The following is a 17,426-nucleotide window of genomic DNA, read 5'->3' on the forward strand; positions in this document are numbered from 1 at the left end:
CTATTCATAAAAAGAAGCAAGAACCCCCATAATCATCACAAGTATAAGTAGCCCATTAGAAGACTGGACAAATGGAGCACTGCTCTTCTTGGGTGAGACAGGAGCAGGTGAAATTGATGCATTAGGGTTTGAAGAACTGGGAGCTGGGGTGTGACTCGGACTTGATGCATTAGGGTTTGAAGAACTGGGTGGTGGGGTGTGACTCGGACTTGATGCATTAGGGCTTGATGATGAAGCAACAACTCTGATGTCAACCTTCTGGCCGGCCTGGCAGTGACCGGGGGCACCGCAAATGTAGAACAAGTGTTCAGGTTTCGTCAACTTTATACTGTCGTTGCCGGAGGCGGTGGTGGTGATTGCATCCGTTGAGTTGCAGGCATTGAAATTTCCGTGGGTCACTTGGGCCACATTGTGCTCCTTGGCATTGTACTCAAAAACTGCACATGCAATAATACCACACTGTAAAGATAGTTGATTTGCGCTACCACTAAAAGAACGTGGCGTTGGAGAGAAACATTTGAAAATAAAAAATATTCAGAGAAAAAAACCTATCCACTATCAACGTAATTTCGGGTGCTATAAGCTTATAATAGTGTGAATAAATAAAGTTGAGTTTATGATTTTTTTTTTCTCTTCAAAACAATGTTTTAAGCAATTTTGACAATAAAATGGACTTTTAGGAGCTTTATTTAGGAAAAAAAAATATGGTATCGAAATACTCATGAGCGAGGATTATACTAAATTGAGAACACAACAACTAGTTCTTGGTTAGGTTGATATTTATTTCACGGAAGGGTGGGCTGCCGTAACAAAACCACCAGCTATTCCCCTTTTTTTTTTAGAAAAAAAAAAAACCTACCTATCCTCACATATTAGAAAATAGTCTCATAATACCAAATTTTAAAGTTTTTTAATTTATTTTTACAAACAAGTGATATAGGGTTTCACATCATGAAATTTAATTTAATGGTTACTCCCACAAAGTTCAAACTCAAACATCTTCTGACAAAGTAAAGACTATATCAAACAATCATAGCCCCATTTATACAATAAGATTAAACCACAAGCATATATAACTGCGCACAGGAAAGAACAAAACCCTAATTAATCTTTATCAGAAACCCTAGTTAAATCCATATCAAAATAGGGTGAAAAATAAGGGGAAACAATTGCTTATTACCGATGGTGTCTCCAACATAAAAGGTCTTGCTAGCTGCCCATTCCTTGTAATTAAAACCATCTTTGGCTGTCCACCCATGGGAGTCACCCACCTTGTACACAGTACCACCAAAACACACCCCAAACAAAGCCACCACCATTACCACGGAAGAAACCAGTGAGTAATCCTTCACGAAAGCCATGGCTAATCAAATATTAAGACAACACGGATATCTGTGACCACAGAAATTCAGTAAAATATAAAGATTATATCTCGGAATTTCGGAGTCAACTGTGATGAAGAGCACCTATAAGAGCATTTATATATAGTAAAACTCAATGGTGCAAATTCAGGAAATGAAATCCAAATATTATTCTTAACCAAAAATTGGTATTTAAATTATGGCAATTACGAAAACAATCTTTGATTGTTGATCTGACGCGTCCGATCCAGTAATTCTTCTGGTATAGAAAGATCATTTCTTGAATCTTAAGTACAAAATCATATCTTATCAAAATTAAAAAAACAAGAATCGTATTACAAGGCAATAAATGTGGCTAGATTTTATGGTAATGCTAAAAATATGTTCACTCTTGTGTTTGGTAGGTTGCAATCAATCCTTCCCATTTGAATAAATCTGGGTTAACCGGTCCAATGGTTTTGGGCCTCAATCTACCACAAATTAGGTCATCTAGTTGACTTGGATTCATAATTTTACAACGCTTTGAAACCGAACCAAACTTGAATTTCAGAGGTTGAGTCACACCAAAATATAAAGGATCGGACTGTCCAACCTACTAGAGATGCTTCTCTACCATTGGTAGAAAATTGTAAGTTATGTTGCCTCAACATGTGATTGGTCCGACCCATGTGTTTTGGTGTCCCACCAGTAGGCCTGGTAATTCCTGACACGACCCGATAACACACGACACGAAATTAATAAGCGTTTGGGTCGACACGATAACGAATCGGGTCGTTATCGGGTAACCCGATAAGCACTTGTTAAGATAACGGGTTGATTCGGGTATACACGTGGGTAACACGATACACTATAAGCAGAATATTATTTTTATAATTTTATAACCCTAAAAAAATACTGTAATAATTATATACATTAATTTAACAATTTTATATCCCTAAAAACTATAATAAATATATATATATATATATTAAATTAACTATAAAGTCTATAATAATTATATATATTAAATTTTGAATTAAATTTTATAAAAAACTATAATAATTATTAATTAATATGCATGATGCATGATGCATCCGTTGATTTGATTCCATTCCATTCCATTCCTACCGTATTTTTGAAGAAAAATGGAGGGAAAATGAAAATGATAGGAAAAGTTGAAAATGAAACAAAAAAGTGAGGGAATTAGAGAAAGATGCTGGAGGGAAAAGTGAAAATTATAAGAAAAGTTGAAAATGAAACAAAAAAGTGAGGGAATTAGGGAAAGATGCTGGAGGGAAAAGTGAAAATTATAAGAAAAGTTGAAAATGAAACAAAAAAGAAAGGGAAAAATGAAAATTAATAGAAGTGGTGAGAAATTTTTTTTTTTTTTTTTTAAGTTATTAACTTTTTATCACACATATAACATATCTCACTATTTTTATAATGTCACACGTGATGTACTACTCCGTGTACCAGTCAATTGTACGTACAAAATAAATAGATTTAAATCTACTTAATAAATATATATATATATATATATACACGCCATTGGAATTTGATGGGATACGAATTTTCCGAAACTAATTTCAACGATCCCAACTATCAAACTTGTTTGTATATGCTTTGGGATCACATCAACAAAAAATCGCAAAAAAGAAACATTCAGAGATCAAGCAACGCGACAAAGCTTTTCGACGGTTATAAACTAAAAATCACGATTTAACGGTTATTTTAACTTCGATTTTGATGATTTTTTATAGCTACACTTCTTTACCCTATATGAATACAATGAATGAATTCGATCTTCAATTTAAAATATTTACACAAGTGGATATCACAAAATCTTATGTTATACTTGATGAAAGTATAAATAAACTCTAAGTGTTAGTTAATCTATTGTTTTTATGGGATACGAATTCTCTTAAACTAATTTCAATGATCCCAACCGTCAAACTTGTTTGTATATGCTTTGAGATCACATCAGCAAAAAATCACAAAAAACAAACATTCATAGATCAAGTAACGAGACAAAGCTTTTCGACGGTTATAAACAAAAAATCACGATTTAACGGTTATTTTAACTCCGATTTTGATATTTTTTTTACAGCTACACTCCTTGACCCTATATGAATACAATGAATGAATTCGATCTTCAATTTAAAATATATTACACAAGTGTATACCACAAATCTTATGTTATACTTAATGAAAGTATAAATAAACTCTAAGTGTTAGTCAATCTATCGTTTTGATGGGATACAAATTCTTCAAAACTAATTTCAACGATTCAAACTGTCAAACTTGTTTGTATATGCTTGGAGATCATATCAGCAAAAAATCACAAAAAACAAATATTCAGAGATCAAGTAACGGGACAAAGCTTTTCGACGGTTATAAACGAAAAATCACGATTTAACGATTATTTTAACTCTGATTTTGATGATTTTTTATAGCTACACTCCTTTACCCTATATGAATACAATGAATGAATTCGATCTTCAATTTAAAATATTTACACACGTGGATACCACAAAATCTTATGTTATACTTAATGAAAGTATAAATAAACTCTTAAGTGTTAGTCAATTTATCGTTTTGATGGGATACGAATTCTCCAAAACTAATTTCAACAATCCAAACCATCAAAATTATTTGTATATACTTGGAGATCACATCAACAAAAAATCACAAAAAACAAACATTTAAATATCAAGTAACGGGACAAAGCTTTTTGACGGTTATAAACGAAAAATCACGATTTAACGGTTATTTTAATATATTTTTATATGATATAGTATTATTATTTTATTTCTTTTCATAATTATTTTGGTAAACTTCTCATAATTTGAATGATTTTTAATGTTTGGTTTTTCTATACTTAGTTTATGCAGAAGAGAGTTCTGACGTGGAAAACCTTACTGAAAACATCTTTAACATAACTCTTGAAGGCAATAGATCAAACCAAAGTTCCGATACAATTTCATGATGATCGATGTAAATTGAAGATTTTGTAGATGGAGGTGTAAACGTTTGAGAAAGACTTACAATCTTGAAAACAAAAACTCTTTCATTTTGCATATCCTTGCACATTTAATATTTGTTATAGATTAGTAGTGTATGTATTATTTTTTTATTAGGCTCTTATTTTCAAGTGTAGATATATTACTTAAACGAAAAATGTTTTGAAGTAATATTTATGTGGCAATATGTGGTATGTGCAAATTTAAAATTTTTTTTTTTTCTTAACGGATGTGACACGACACGAACACGACAGACACGACCCGTTTGCCAGGCCTACCCTCCAGCCTCCAACCATATGTGAAAGACTCTTTTGTAACGAAAGACACTACTGGATGGATAATGATAGTAGGACCATGTCTTGAATGCTAGAGATGTTTTCTACTACAATAAGGCCTTTGTGTTGTGTGTATGCCTTAAATTAGGGATAAATGTGCTTAAGAAAATGATAAAGTACACTTCTTTTATTTTCTCTTATATAATATTGAGCCGTTGTTTTCATTTGATTTATTTAATTAATAGCCGTGCGGAAGAATTTAAAATAGATGCGTGAAAATCAGAATACGGGTGCATAATACGAAAAGAAAAAGTAATGGAAGCCCCGCGGTTTTGGTAACTCGTACATTCCCGCACAAGTGCAGGATATCTCCATCCCGGCTTTGGATTATCTAATACGAGGATACAAACAAATCCCAAAATTAAAATAGCGAAGGCCAAAATTCTTATCCAGACCAGCCCCAGAACGTTCCCTCCTCTCCTCCTCAGTGTTCTTCCTTGTCATCTTTCACAGGCTCCGACCATTTTGTAATTGCATCACAGTCACTACTTCACTGTTATATGTTTTCAGAGATAAATATCTCAGCCCCAAAAGCTTCAATCCGAACAAAAGTCCTCGGCTTTCATGGCGACCCACTGCTCCCCAGCAACCCCTGTCCGCTTCGTCCTCCAGCCCAAGCAAAACCCTCCCAAAACCCTGCTTTCGATTCGAGGTACATAACCCATTAGTCAGTATTATTTGATGAACTTTGTTACTTGCTTTCGAATTTCCAATGGACCCTTTTGGATTTCAATACTGTAATCCTCCATAAATTAGTGGGCTGAGTTTGTAGCTCGGTTTTGTTTTGTTTTAGCATGCTAAATGCTGTAAAAGTTGAAAATTTTGCAGATTCTTGTGGCGGAGGACCGGCTTGTAAGAAATGCCAGCCTAGAACTGTTAAGATGTGCTCATGGAGCTCATCTGCTAGCTATGTGAGGTCTGAGGACAGCGCTGCGAAGTTTTCAGGCAATCCCATTGTTGTGAAGAAGCAATTGTTCCAAAAGAGGCAAGTTTTATTTGTGCCACAGAATTAATACTGTGGCTTGTTGTTGTTGTTGTTGTTTGTAATTTTGTATGGGATTGAAAATTGGGTTAGAATTGCATTGTTGGCTTAACATGTAACAACAATATACTTTAAACGACACGACTCAGTTGTTGCTTGAGACTTTATATTTGTTGATGTATCCTCGTAATTTGAGAATGCAATGGGAATTTGGGTTGCGTAGCGCAGACATGATGGTTAAGTGAATTGTGATGAGTTATTGGTTGTGTAGTGGGCTGATTTACCTTCTAATATCTTTTTCATGTCCAGAGCTGGAATTGTAAGGGCTGCTACTATCGAAGAAATAGAAGCAGAGAAGTCTTTGATAAAGAAAGATACTGTAAGCTTGATTATGATATCGTTTCATAAAACATGTAGTATGAAATTAGGTTGGATGGATTTAAGGCTCATTGGATTTTTCCGTTGGGTAAGGAAGAACAAACTTGTATTGAGAATGTTAGTTGTATTTCAGGAAGGAAGGATGGAAAAGACTCTTGAAACCGTACGATCCAATTTCAATTCTATTAGGACAGGGAGGGCAAGCCCGGCCATGCTGGATAAGATTGAGGTATGAATTAACTTAGGGGGTTGTCTAGCTACTTTTACAATTCATTTTTGTGTAGATTGAGAACGCGGTAGTGTTATTATTTTTCCTCTTAGGTTAGTTATAACACAATACTCTTTTAGGTTGAATACTATGGAAGCCCAGTTGGCTTGAAGACCATTGCTAATATTAGTTCTCCTGATGCAAGTTCCTTCTTGGTTCAGCCATACGACAAATCCAGGTATTTCATAAGTAAATGTATGAAACTAGTAATGGTCATATAAGCTCAGTGCACCATGCTGCATTTCGTAGCCTTGCAGTAGACATGTCTGCTTTGGACTAGCCACTGCTAAATTTATCCAAAATGAGAGGAGGAAAGGCGCATTATAAACTTACTTAAGACCCAGCTGAAAATGCTAGCTAGTGGGCAAGCTCTTCTCCAATAGGAGCTATTTAAGATTTTCTCTGTATGTATGTAGAATAAGTAGATGGAGTGCATGGTAAAATTATATATGCTGGTGATTGTTCCAGTGAAATTTACTGCCTTCTCTTTTGATAACCTAAAAGAAATATGGATGATGTTTAGCTGTAAAGAGCCTGTCTTCTATTGGAAGAATGCATTTGATATCAACTGATCATGTCGATTAGTAATCATTTTTTCTAAATGGTGCATCCTTTTTTATCAGCTTAAAGGCTATAGAGAAGGCCATCGTTAGCTCTAATCTTGGTTTGACTCCAAATAATGATGGAGAAGTAATTCGATTGACTCTACCTCAACTTACGTCAGACAGAAGGAAGGTGTGTTCTCATTTTAATCTTCGAGTTCATTATATAACTAACCTAAGGACTTTTCAGCTCTTCCTATTTTATTGGCCAACGTACATGTACTGAGATGTAATCATTTGTATGATGATTTTATTGGATGGGAAAATTGTTTATACCTTGGTGATCATAAATCAAGTATACAGGAAATTATGAAATATATCAAGGATATGTAAGTATTATTCTTCTGTTTCTGATGACGCTAATAATCAGTCATGTTCTTTAACAAGTGCTTCCTTTTTCTTTTTCATTTTTCATTGCAGGAGTTGTCAAAAATTGTGGCAAAACAGACAGAAGAAGGAAAGGTACAGACTTACTGTAGCATCTTTGGCTGATTGATGGTTTAATGTTTTGAGACTTTCGAGGTTTTGGCTGTTGGACATATGCTTAATCAGATCACACAAACTGATATACTACATAACTGATCACCACCCCCAGCTCCCTTTCCTTTCTGTTGTTCATGGTGAGGTCTCATCATGGCACCATATTGAAGCAAAAGTACATAGCATATACTGCATCTTAGAAATGCTGTCTTTGCTACCGTTAGGATTTCATTCATTTATACTTTAAAGCAATTGATCTTGTTTTTCTGAAATACCTATTACTCCACATTTGTAGGTGGCATTGAGGAACATAAGAAGGGATGCTTTAAAAACTCTTGAAAAACTTGAGAAGGTTTGAATCTTAAAGCCCACCCCCACAACTTCTCTTTCTTTCTCACTTCCTGGCATCTGCTTACCCCACCCCCAACCATTTTACTTTTACTGATTGCCAACAACTTTTTTTTTTTTTTCCTAAAGGGAAAAAAGCTCTCTGAAGATAATGTCAAGGACTTATCAAGTGACTTGCAGGTAATCTATAGCTTTTGTATACTTCGCTATTTTTATGCGAACAAAACCAGGTATCATAGTTTCCCTGGTGACAAAGAAACCAACTGACTGATTGGTTTCTTTGACATCTGTTCGAGTTATATCCGGCACCTATTTCTTGTTTCACGATAGATTGGAGTTTCATTTCAAAGGTTACAGTAGAAAGTATATTCTCGAAATTTGTCATTTCTAGCACCATTGAACTTGAGTTGAGTTTAAACTGTTACTGGATGATACAATGTTTAACTATTTCCTTCACACAGAAATTGACGGATGAGTATGTGAAGAAACTTGATGCCATATTCAAACAAAAAGAGAAGGTAGTACCTCCATTTGATTATCTACTACATTTGCGAACATCTGCGTTATCTACAGCATAATTGTAGTGCATGCTGATTCTAATGTTAACCTAAGTCATTCGATGATTTTTTCGCCCACTACAGAATCAAATCTCGAAGTTTAACGTAAATTACAAACTGTGTTTCAGGAGTTGCTGAAGGTTTAGTGATTGTTCATGCGCTGATGATGTAAATGGTTGAGCTTCTATATCGAAACCTTTATAGGTGTTCCTCTTCCGTGTGCGGATAATTTGCAGTGCTGTTTATAACCCTCCACCTCTACAAAGCACCTTTTTGAGATAACCAGACATTGGAAAATACATGCAACTGTTCAGTTGCAAGGCTTTCAAATTTCAATCAGAAGTCTTTATATTCACAGTTCACTGCCATTGTTATTATTCTCGTAAAATAATGTAGATTTTCATGAAAAGGAAGAGAAAAACTTGTGTAAGGGCATACTAACTGCATCATCCGTACGATAGCTCTGGCAAAGGTATAAGACCTCTATATTTTGGTCTCATCCGATTTCATGTCAATTTAAGAACTACCCTAGTCAAGCAACTTTCCGAAGTTTCCCTCAAAAAGGAAAGCAGTATAGCATCAACGTGAAGCTTGGCTTATCTAGGAGAACCACTTCATTAGTCGTAACATGGCATTTGTCCCATCGTTCGATTCGTTGTCTTGTGACCCTACCCTAGAAACCCACAAACCCAATCCAACCTTACCCTACCCTCCAATGCATAAAGAAGAAAGAAAAGGCATTTGGTGATTTGGTCCCGTCATATAGATATTCTTCCATACAACCCTATCTAGAAACATTATTTTACGTCAAGTCTTTCGTTAGCTCAAAGTATTTCATGTCATTTTTTAGAGTCTCTTTCCAAGTCTTTCTAGGTCTTTCTCCACCTATTTTACTTTGAGTCTTTTTTTTTACAATCGCATCTTCTGATCAGAGCATTTATAAGTCTTTAGTTTACATGTCAAAACCAACTTAACTGATTTTCTCTCATCTTATCTTCAATTGTGGTCACTCCTACTTTACCTTGAATAACCCTGTTTTTAATCTTGTCCTTTCTCGTATGCCAACACATCCAGGAAAATATTCTCAACTATGCTACACTTATTTTTTATACGTGTTGATGCTTGACTTCCCCGATCCATAACTTTTCAGAATAAATTCAACATGCCATTGGAAAATCACCATTTTAGGGCCATCACTTTTTTCCTTGGCAATAAGGGTTGCATTGGTGATTGCTACTTTTTTTCAGTTCTAGTGAGTCCTTTTCAGTGTATATATGCAAAAGAAAGATAAGATAAAGTTTTATTTGCTTTTAATTATTTGACTACTCACAAGTCATATTCGTCATAACTCATAAGCCTCTTTCCAGATATTTAATCCAAAGAACTCCTATGTTTGGCCCACTTTCATCGACATACACTAAATAAAAAATCATTTTCACCATGATATGTTTTCACAACCAATACGAAAGCTAATTTCAACACACTATTTTTCTCCATATGCACACTTTACATTTGACACGAGTGACCCATTAATTTAATAGGTTAGTTTTGAGTGATCTGTTAACTTAATATATCAGGTTAAAACTGATCCAAACTCAATAAAATCGATCTGTTTACAGGTCTTATCAAAGCAATGTATCTTTTCTTCTACACTTAAGCTTGAATCCCCTCTCAATAGCTTAGATTGAAATAACCAGTTTAGATATGGCTCGAAGGAAAAAAAAATTGATGAAAGTGACTTTGATTAAATATATTTCTTCATGCTATTAACAAATTGAAAATGTAGCAATTGCATGTTTGATGCTTCTTTTGGAAGCTGAAACGCAAAATATGCATAAAATTTTGCAAAATAAACATTTGAGTTTGAAGTTTGAACATTTGTCCGGAGTTCTTATCGATCTCAGCTCAAAAACAAATAGTATATCCAGTCTCTTCAAAGTTTCAAACCCTAAGCCAACCATGAATTCACCACTAAATTAAAAAATAAATAAATGTTCACATTTTAATTATTAAATTGTACTACTTTCCTTGACCACGACGACCTTCTCGACCAGCTGTGTGATTTTTATTTAAGGAAAACTACCAAAAAGTTCTCAAAAATTTTTAGTTTTGATAAAAAATGATAAATAAATGTGTAAATGAATAGTACCAAGAAAGATAAAAATGTGATTTTTCGTTAAAAATGAACAGTACTAGGAGTGTTTCGTTAAAACTCTCTTTTATTTGTAGGAAAACTAATTAAAATGGTTTGAAAACTTTGAGTTTTAACGATAAGGACAAAATAAATGGTAAAGTGAATAGTACTATGATTATTTTTTTAGTGTAAAAATATGAATTTTCGTTAAAGCGAATAGTACTAGAAGCTTTTCGTTAAAATCCTCTTTATTTATTTTAGGTATAATTATTTAATTATTTAATTTTTAATTGGAAGCTGTGGGGTGCTTATTTTTAACTCATTACCGTTTCCAAAAGTGCTTTTGTACAATGTGGAACATCAAAATGCTTGCCACATTAACAAATAATAATAATTCCTTCCACACAAAAATATGACTTTTGTCGATCCAAACGGCTTGCACTTTGGATCTAATTATTAAATATTTGTTGTTATTTATTTTATTAATAAGGTGCCACTAGGATGGATGATCTTGTCTTAACCCACTAAATACAATGTTCTTTCCCAATAAAGAATTTATAATAATGTTTTAGTTGTACAAGCATATTAATATGTTAAAAAAAAATAAGTGGAGGATAGCTCAAGTCAAATTACAATAAATTTAGTATAATTAGGCTTGTTTGGAAGTATTTTTAAAATAATGAAAATGTTTTGGTAATTTTTTTTTGAAACTAATTCTCAAAAAAAAAAAAGTGCAAGTGAATCATGAAAACTTCATGTAAGAAGCACCAGGAAGCACTTTAAGTACTTTTGGAACTCAAAAATATTTTCTCTAAAAGCACTTTCAATCATTTTAAAAGTAGTTCCAAACAAATCATAAACCAGTTTAGTAAGTTAGCATTATGTCAATAGTGTGCATGGTAAATAGTGTGCGTGAAATGCTAAGGAAACTCTCTTTAATTGAAACTCTTTATGAACTCTATCAACTCACAATTTAACGTCAATTCACGTGCTAACATTATAAAACATTATACAATAAATGAGGTGATAAAGAATCCCATTTTTCAGAGACTCTCCTTAGCCTTCTTATACTACGCTTTTCTATTTATATGGTCATAGTTCATATAAAATTTTCTAAGTTCCCAAAACATCATCTAAGAATTGACAACTGATGATTCCCACCAATAGCATTTTGACACGTGTTAATGAAGGGCATTTTTAGAGATATTAATGTTTCACCATTTTGTAGCGCTAATTTATATATAAAAGTACATTATGAAATATTAAACACGAACAATATTAGATACCGAAAATTAATGTGAATATACTTAATTTTTTTATTCCTTGGTTGTTTATAAACATATAAATAAAAATCATACTCATTCCTCGAGGTTTACTAACTTCACGTATTACTTAACAAGAAAATTTATGGGAGATGTCAGATGTGCATGCAATTAATTAAGGATTAACATTAAAAAGTATTGTTATGGAATAAACAAGGGTTTGTTTTGTTCATTATTTTATTTGAAAAAGAAAACAATGAAAAGGGAATAAAATATGACTTTTCTAGTATTGGGCAAGTTGGGTGGATTCCTTTCTTTAGTTTTTTCTGGAAGAATGCGTACTCAAACTGTCAAACACAAGTGTTGAAAAGCCAAAGAAGCATGCTTTTTGTTTAAGTACTTTTTTTCTTTCTTTCAATTTAATTAAACAAAAGAAAGACTAAGCAATTAGTTTAAAATAAAGAAAGAACAGACTTGTGCAGCCATTAGAGAATTATGATACTGAATAGGGGCTTTTGATCACCACGCTTAAGTAATGATGATACTCATTATCGTAGTTATTAATGTTAGATGATTTTAACTTTTAAAATTATGTATAGATAGACACGAATATTAAAATTTAAACGCATTTAACCGTGATAAAGAAAATGATGATCATTACAAATATTTAAGAACGGTGAATAAAAATGCATCCGACTGATAGTACTTTATTGTATCTTTTTCTAGTTTATCTTTAAACTAATGTTTTGCGTTGATCTCCATCTGGTTTTTCTCAATAATATATTGCGTCCATTCATCACCATTCTTTGTCCTTTTAAAAGCAAAAATACAAGCATACAACAATAATTAATAAAGTGCTACTGTTGTTTTTAAATTATATGAAAGAGGAATTTGCTTCAAAACAAAAGAAAGAGGAATTGAATTTAGGACCTCGAGTGCAAGGTTTTACTATTAACTATTTGAAGTGGAAACTCTTTCTTAATCAATAAGTTCATTTATACAATCAATATGCTATTTTAAATTAGGACAAACTGTCGTTGTACTCTTTCAATTATTATCCTAGTTGAAATTGACCCTTAAACTTTTTTTTGGTAAGTTAACCTTGAATATTTGAAATTAGACAATTAACCTCTCATCGTTAGATTCGATGAAATTTCATTCATTGTCAAATACTAGCACGTGATTTACTCTTGAAGGTAAAATTGTGTCCAGTATTTGAAGGCAAAGTGGATGAAATTTTACTTAATACAACGCGAGGCATTAATTTACTAAAAAAATAGTTTAGGAGATTACTTTCAGTTGAGATAATAATTCAAAGGTCAAACGACGCTAATTTATTGAATAAAATCAATATGTATGTAACACAATGTTTTATTCAATTTTTTTTTTCAAGAAATAAAATTCATAAACCCCAATATTATAACACGTCATTTTACCATCTTATTTCTTTTATGATACAATCAACGAGTTAATTATTGCAAAAGAGTGACCATCGAATCCACAAGATATCAAATAGAATGATATATGCGATTCTCACTGCATGGGGCATATCTGTATCTGCACGCATAGTTAGAGAGAGAGAGAGAGAGAGAGAGAGATTCTGTCTTCCATTCTGTGAGTTTTGATGATCATGGAGAGAAGCAGAGAAACAAGAAGGCCAACCATGGCAGCAAGCAAAAAACAGAAGAGAATCGTGAGAGACCAGAGCCAAAAACAGAGGAGGTACAGAGGAGGAGATCAAGATCAAGAGAGCACAGAAGAGAGCTTGGGTTTTTCCGACCACCAAGCTCCGCCGCCGCTAAAGGCTGCCCGTGAAATGATCGGAGTTTCAGTTCCCAGAAAAGCTCGCTCAGGTAAACCAACGTCCAAATGCACTCTCTTGCTCTGTTTTTGGAATTCGTATGCAAATTTGATATCCTTTTTGCAGCTGCTGGAAAGAGGTCGCATGAAAATTTCTCTTCTGGGAGTCATGGAGGAGTTGGGGAGGAAGAACGGAGTCTTCAGCAGCTGAGATTCAAAGCTGCTTCGCTTTCTTTCTCAAATGTTTCATCGAGGAAGACGATGGTCAGCTAGTTCTCTGTTTTTCGAGAAACAAAATTATGATTTGAAGATTTTTTTGGAAAGCTTTGAGATTTGAGCTCATGAATTCATATTTTGCAGAAACCAAATGGACCCAAGATTCGGATTCCAAACCTGTCGAAATCTTCAGGGCCTGTAGAAGAGGAAGACGCCATTGAGATTGAGATCGCTGAGGTTCTCTATGGCCTTATGAAGCAAACCCAGAATTCGAAAACATGTAGAAATGGTATTAGTGACGGTTTCCTGTTTTTTATTTTTTATACAAGCGGTGTTCTACTTTAAAAACAATCTAAATTGCAGGGAGGGAATACGAACTGAGCTACATGGGGACGCGCATCCGCTCTAGTCAATATGGCTACGCCCACGTCTGAGTCTAATGATTTTTCTCTTTCTCTGTTTGCATTTGCAGACTCCGAGGAGAAGAAACCGGATGCTGAAAGTGCTTCAATGGCGGTTCAAAGCAGCTCAGTGGCTGAAGCAATTGAAGTTGAAGAAAGTGACCGGCCGGAAAAGATTGAAGCTTGCTCTGAAGGTGCATCAGGGTCGATGGACTCGCACGAGGAGAAAGCCGGAAGTCCATACGTGGAAGAAAAGAGCAGCATCGCCACAAAAGCCGAGTTTCCGTGGGAAGATTCGACGGGGACAAACGCGTGAGCATCAAAGAATCTTTGCTTTTGCTGCTTCCTTTTTTAGTTTGATTGATTCCGTAAACCCGAAAGCGAAATCTGATTAGTTCTTTGTTTTGATGGGTGGAAATGGTCAGGATTTCAACTGGGTTGGAGCTTAAGAGGAAGGGAGAGGAGGAAAGGTTTGAATTTGATCTGATGGTGAGTTCTGGTTTTTCGGGTTTTCGCTTTTAGTTGCCTTTAGAGTAATGCCTGTTTATCTGCATTTTACTGATGCGCTGGGACCGGATTTTCGACCAGGCTCCTCCGCCTGTGGAGCAGGATGACGACTTGACAGATTCTCCACCCCTTACCCAAGATTTAGATATGGTAAGAGGACTCACCCGTTGAATTCTTCAAGGCTCGTTTGATAACTATTTCGTTTTTAGTTTTTAATTACTCATAACTGTTTTTGCCTGGTTTTAATGCAGAAGATTGAAGTTATGGTCAAGAACGAAGAAAAAGGGGAAACATTTGCGGAGGAAGTCCTGCTAGAAAAATCGCAACAGAAGCTTAAGGACAATCCAAATCAAGATAGTACCAGTAAATCCACTGCGACGTTGCAGGTTTCCATTCTTTTCGCTACGCCAAAACTTTCCTTTTTCTTTTGTTTTCTTGAATTTTTAAGGCTGAAATTTGCTGCTGTGCAAAAATGCAGCCTTCCGATTCCCTTCTGTTTCAGCTGCGGCGGAAGAGATGCGCAAGCCACCGTCACATTGCTCACAACATTTACTTGCATCAGAAGGTTGCGAAGACAAACGATTTCTGGCCTGCAGCAACTGGTTCTGTTCCTCTTTGTGGCACCAAGCCAGACATCCCATTGCTGGGAAGCTTATCAGGTCCAAATCTTCAGCATTCGCAGAAAAAGGAGCAGGCTGCGTCGAAGTTTTCAAGTCATAGTGGAAAGGAAAGAAGTTCTGAGGCTACGAATTTCGTAGAGACATCACATAAAATGCAGCTTTCAGTTCAGCCAACCTATGCTGGTGGTCAAATGGTATGTATTCTACACCATTTGCATTACAATTTTCGGTTGAGCGGATGTAAATCAGCAAGTAGTGTTTTGAAAATTTATCACCGTTCTTTCTTAATTGTAGCATGGACATACTTTCGCGGTTGAGGATCAAACAACAGTTACACCAACCAGTAATCAATCTGTCCCGTTGAAATATGCGCAATCAACAAACAATGCAGCACACTCTAGTCATTCATCTGCTAGACCTCTGGAGAGTTCTTTAGTGAACTTTAATGGCTATCAATTCCCCGTTTCAACTCATATAGGAACAACACCAGTGTTTGGAAGAGGAAACCCTGCTCAAGCATTGCCTGTATTTAACGCACCTTTCTATTCAAATCAAATGTTCCACCCTTACTATGTTCAGCATCAAGTCCAACCATCTCATCAAAACGCAAAGGCTTCATCACCGTCTCACAGGCAACATGAGTCCCATAAACTGAGGGAAGCACAATTTAGTAGCAACAGTTTTTTTACCTCACAAAAGCAGCATGTCTCACCATCGCCTCAACAATGCAAGCTCGAGGGTGAAGCGAACGTAGAGAATGCTGCATCTCCTGCTGCCGCTCATGCTCAGAACAGTGTTTATGGGCAGACTTTTTCGGTTCCATTTCAACCCGTCAACTTTACCTTGATGCCTTATGTGACAATGGGTGGTGGTGGCAATGGAAACAGTGTTGAGCAATCCCAGCAGCAGGGCTTAAAGGGTGGAGTTGAGCTCATCCCATCTAAGTCATATGGCATATCATTTTCCACCATCACTGGAAACAACGGCTCGGGTACATGCTTGAATTTTTCATCCAGGGAACAAAATCCTGCAATATTTCAAAGCCTCCCAGATATGGCCCAGCACGGGTATAAAATCACACCAGCACCTCAAGCTGCACAGCAAAAGAATCACCACCACCAAGTATCCCAAGGGAAGACCGATGGTGGTTCAAATAACGCTGAAGATGGGTCAAGAGCTGCTTCTGGGAAGTCTTCATCAGGTATTGGGCAGAAGCAGACCCTTGTTTTCGACAATTCATCGAGAGCTCTCAACTTCATGTCATCAAATTCTCAACAGCAGAACATGTTCCAATTTCAGCTGCAGAACCCACATCAGTTGCAAAAGCAGCAACCTGCTATTGCCGACAAAGTCCCGAAAAGCCCCCCAGTTTCCTCACAAGCTCTAATACAAAGCAATAGCCATCACCAATCTCCTCAGTTGAAGAACTCAACAGTCATGAGTTTTCCCCTGCAACAAGGAAGAGATTCACAAGGTCAGACTCAGATATCGTTCGGGAAACCCGAAATCAGCCTTAGCACCACAAGGGCAACAGAGACCCACTAACAACCACTCTTCATCAATTTCTGCATGACAGTCACATAAACCCAGAATTCTTCGCCGAGCAGTAATGGCCCTAATCTTCTACTCTGCTTGTAGGAGGAACTTACCATCAATCTTGAGCACATGTCCCAGCCACATTTCTGAACTCAAGTACTAGAATAACATTTGCCGCAGCATATGCTGTGACTCTGCTAATTACTTGCTCTACAAGTCTCTCAGTCAACAATATTCTCCGTTTCACCGGTATTAAATTTTTGATCCCGAAAAGGGTGGTGCAGCTCCGGCGGCACGCTATCTCGAAGAACGAAAACTTGTTTAAGATCAGTAACCCTAGTTGTTGCTGACAAAGTGTAAGTTTGGGATCTCATCTGATGGTGATGTGTAAATATGATAAAGCTTTTTTCTTGACCATGAAGCAAAGCACTCAAATTCTTTTTCTGTACAAAATTATGAACAGCAATTTTATCCCTTTTTTTAATTATTATTTATGCATATCATTACTTGTAATTTTGTCCAGCAGGCTTGAATTGACCTGCATTTTAAGAATAAACCAAACTCACTAGCACTAATTAAAAGATTAAACAACTTAATCCAATCCTAAATCTGATTCTCCTCGCCTTTATATATAAAATCG

General features: G+C 35.5%; 3 protein-coding genes across 4 annotated transcripts; 2 read left to right on the plus strand and 1 right to left on the minus strand.

Annotated features, from left to right (window-relative positions):
- Positions 1-1,361, minus strand: LOC125478118 (mavicyanin-like). Its single transcript, XM_048585906.1, has 2 exons — positions 1,181-1,361; positions 1-437 (listed from the first exon to the last, which is right to left on the minus strand). Exons 1-2 carry the CDS (start codon positions 1,359-1,361, stop codon positions 1-3), a joined length of 618 nt encoding a protein of 205 aa, XP_048441863.1.
- Positions 1,362-5,076: 3,715 nt separating this feature from the next.
- LOC103957235 (ribosome-recycling factor, chloroplastic-like) lies at positions 5,077-8,672 on the plus strand. Its single transcript, XM_048585505.1, has 11 exons — positions 5,077-5,347; positions 5,524-5,680; positions 5,987-6,056; positions 6,189-6,284; positions 6,404-6,501; positions 6,947-7,058; positions 7,346-7,387; positions 7,701-7,757; positions 7,883-7,933; positions 8,215-8,271; positions 8,439-8,672. The coding sequence occupies exons 1-11, from the start codon at positions 5,260-5,262 to the stop codon at positions 8,454-8,456; spliced, it is 846 nt and encodes a 281-aa protein (XP_048441462.1). The 5' UTR covers positions 5,077-5,259; the 3' UTR covers positions 8,457-8,672.
- Positions 8,673-13,200: 4,528 nt separating this feature from the next.
- LOC103957256 (protein TIME FOR COFFEE) lies at positions 13,201-17,276 on the plus strand. Of its 2 annotated transcripts, none has more exons than XM_048585686.1 (9): positions 13,201-13,559; positions 13,634-13,770; positions 13,867-14,011; positions 14,195-14,435; positions 14,549-14,612; positions 14,712-14,780; positions 14,885-15,016; positions 15,109-15,444; positions 15,545-17,276. In XM_048585686.1, exons 1-9 carry the CDS (start codon positions 13,331-13,333, stop codon positions 16,793-16,795), a joined length of 2,604 nt encoding a protein of 867 aa, XP_048441643.1. In that variant the 5' UTR covers positions 13,201-13,330; the 3' UTR covers positions 16,796-17,276. The 2 variants fall into 2 exon arrangements, with proteins under 2 accessions (XP_048441643.1, XP_009367669.2); XM_009369394.3 differs by having other exon boundaries at positions 13,202-13,559; positions 14,882-15,016.
- The last annotated feature ends 150 nt before the right edge of the window (positions 17,277-17,426 follow it).

This window comes from the organism of the source record quoted next, unplaced genomic scaffold (assembly GCF_019419815.1).
Source record: "Pyrus x bretschneideri cultivar Hongxiangsu unplaced genomic scaffold, Pyrus_bretschneideri_v1 Contig23, whole genome shotgun sequence".
Lineage (NCBI taxonomy): Eukaryota > Viridiplantae > Streptophyta > Magnoliopsida > Rosales > Rosaceae > Pyrus > Pyrus x bretschneideri.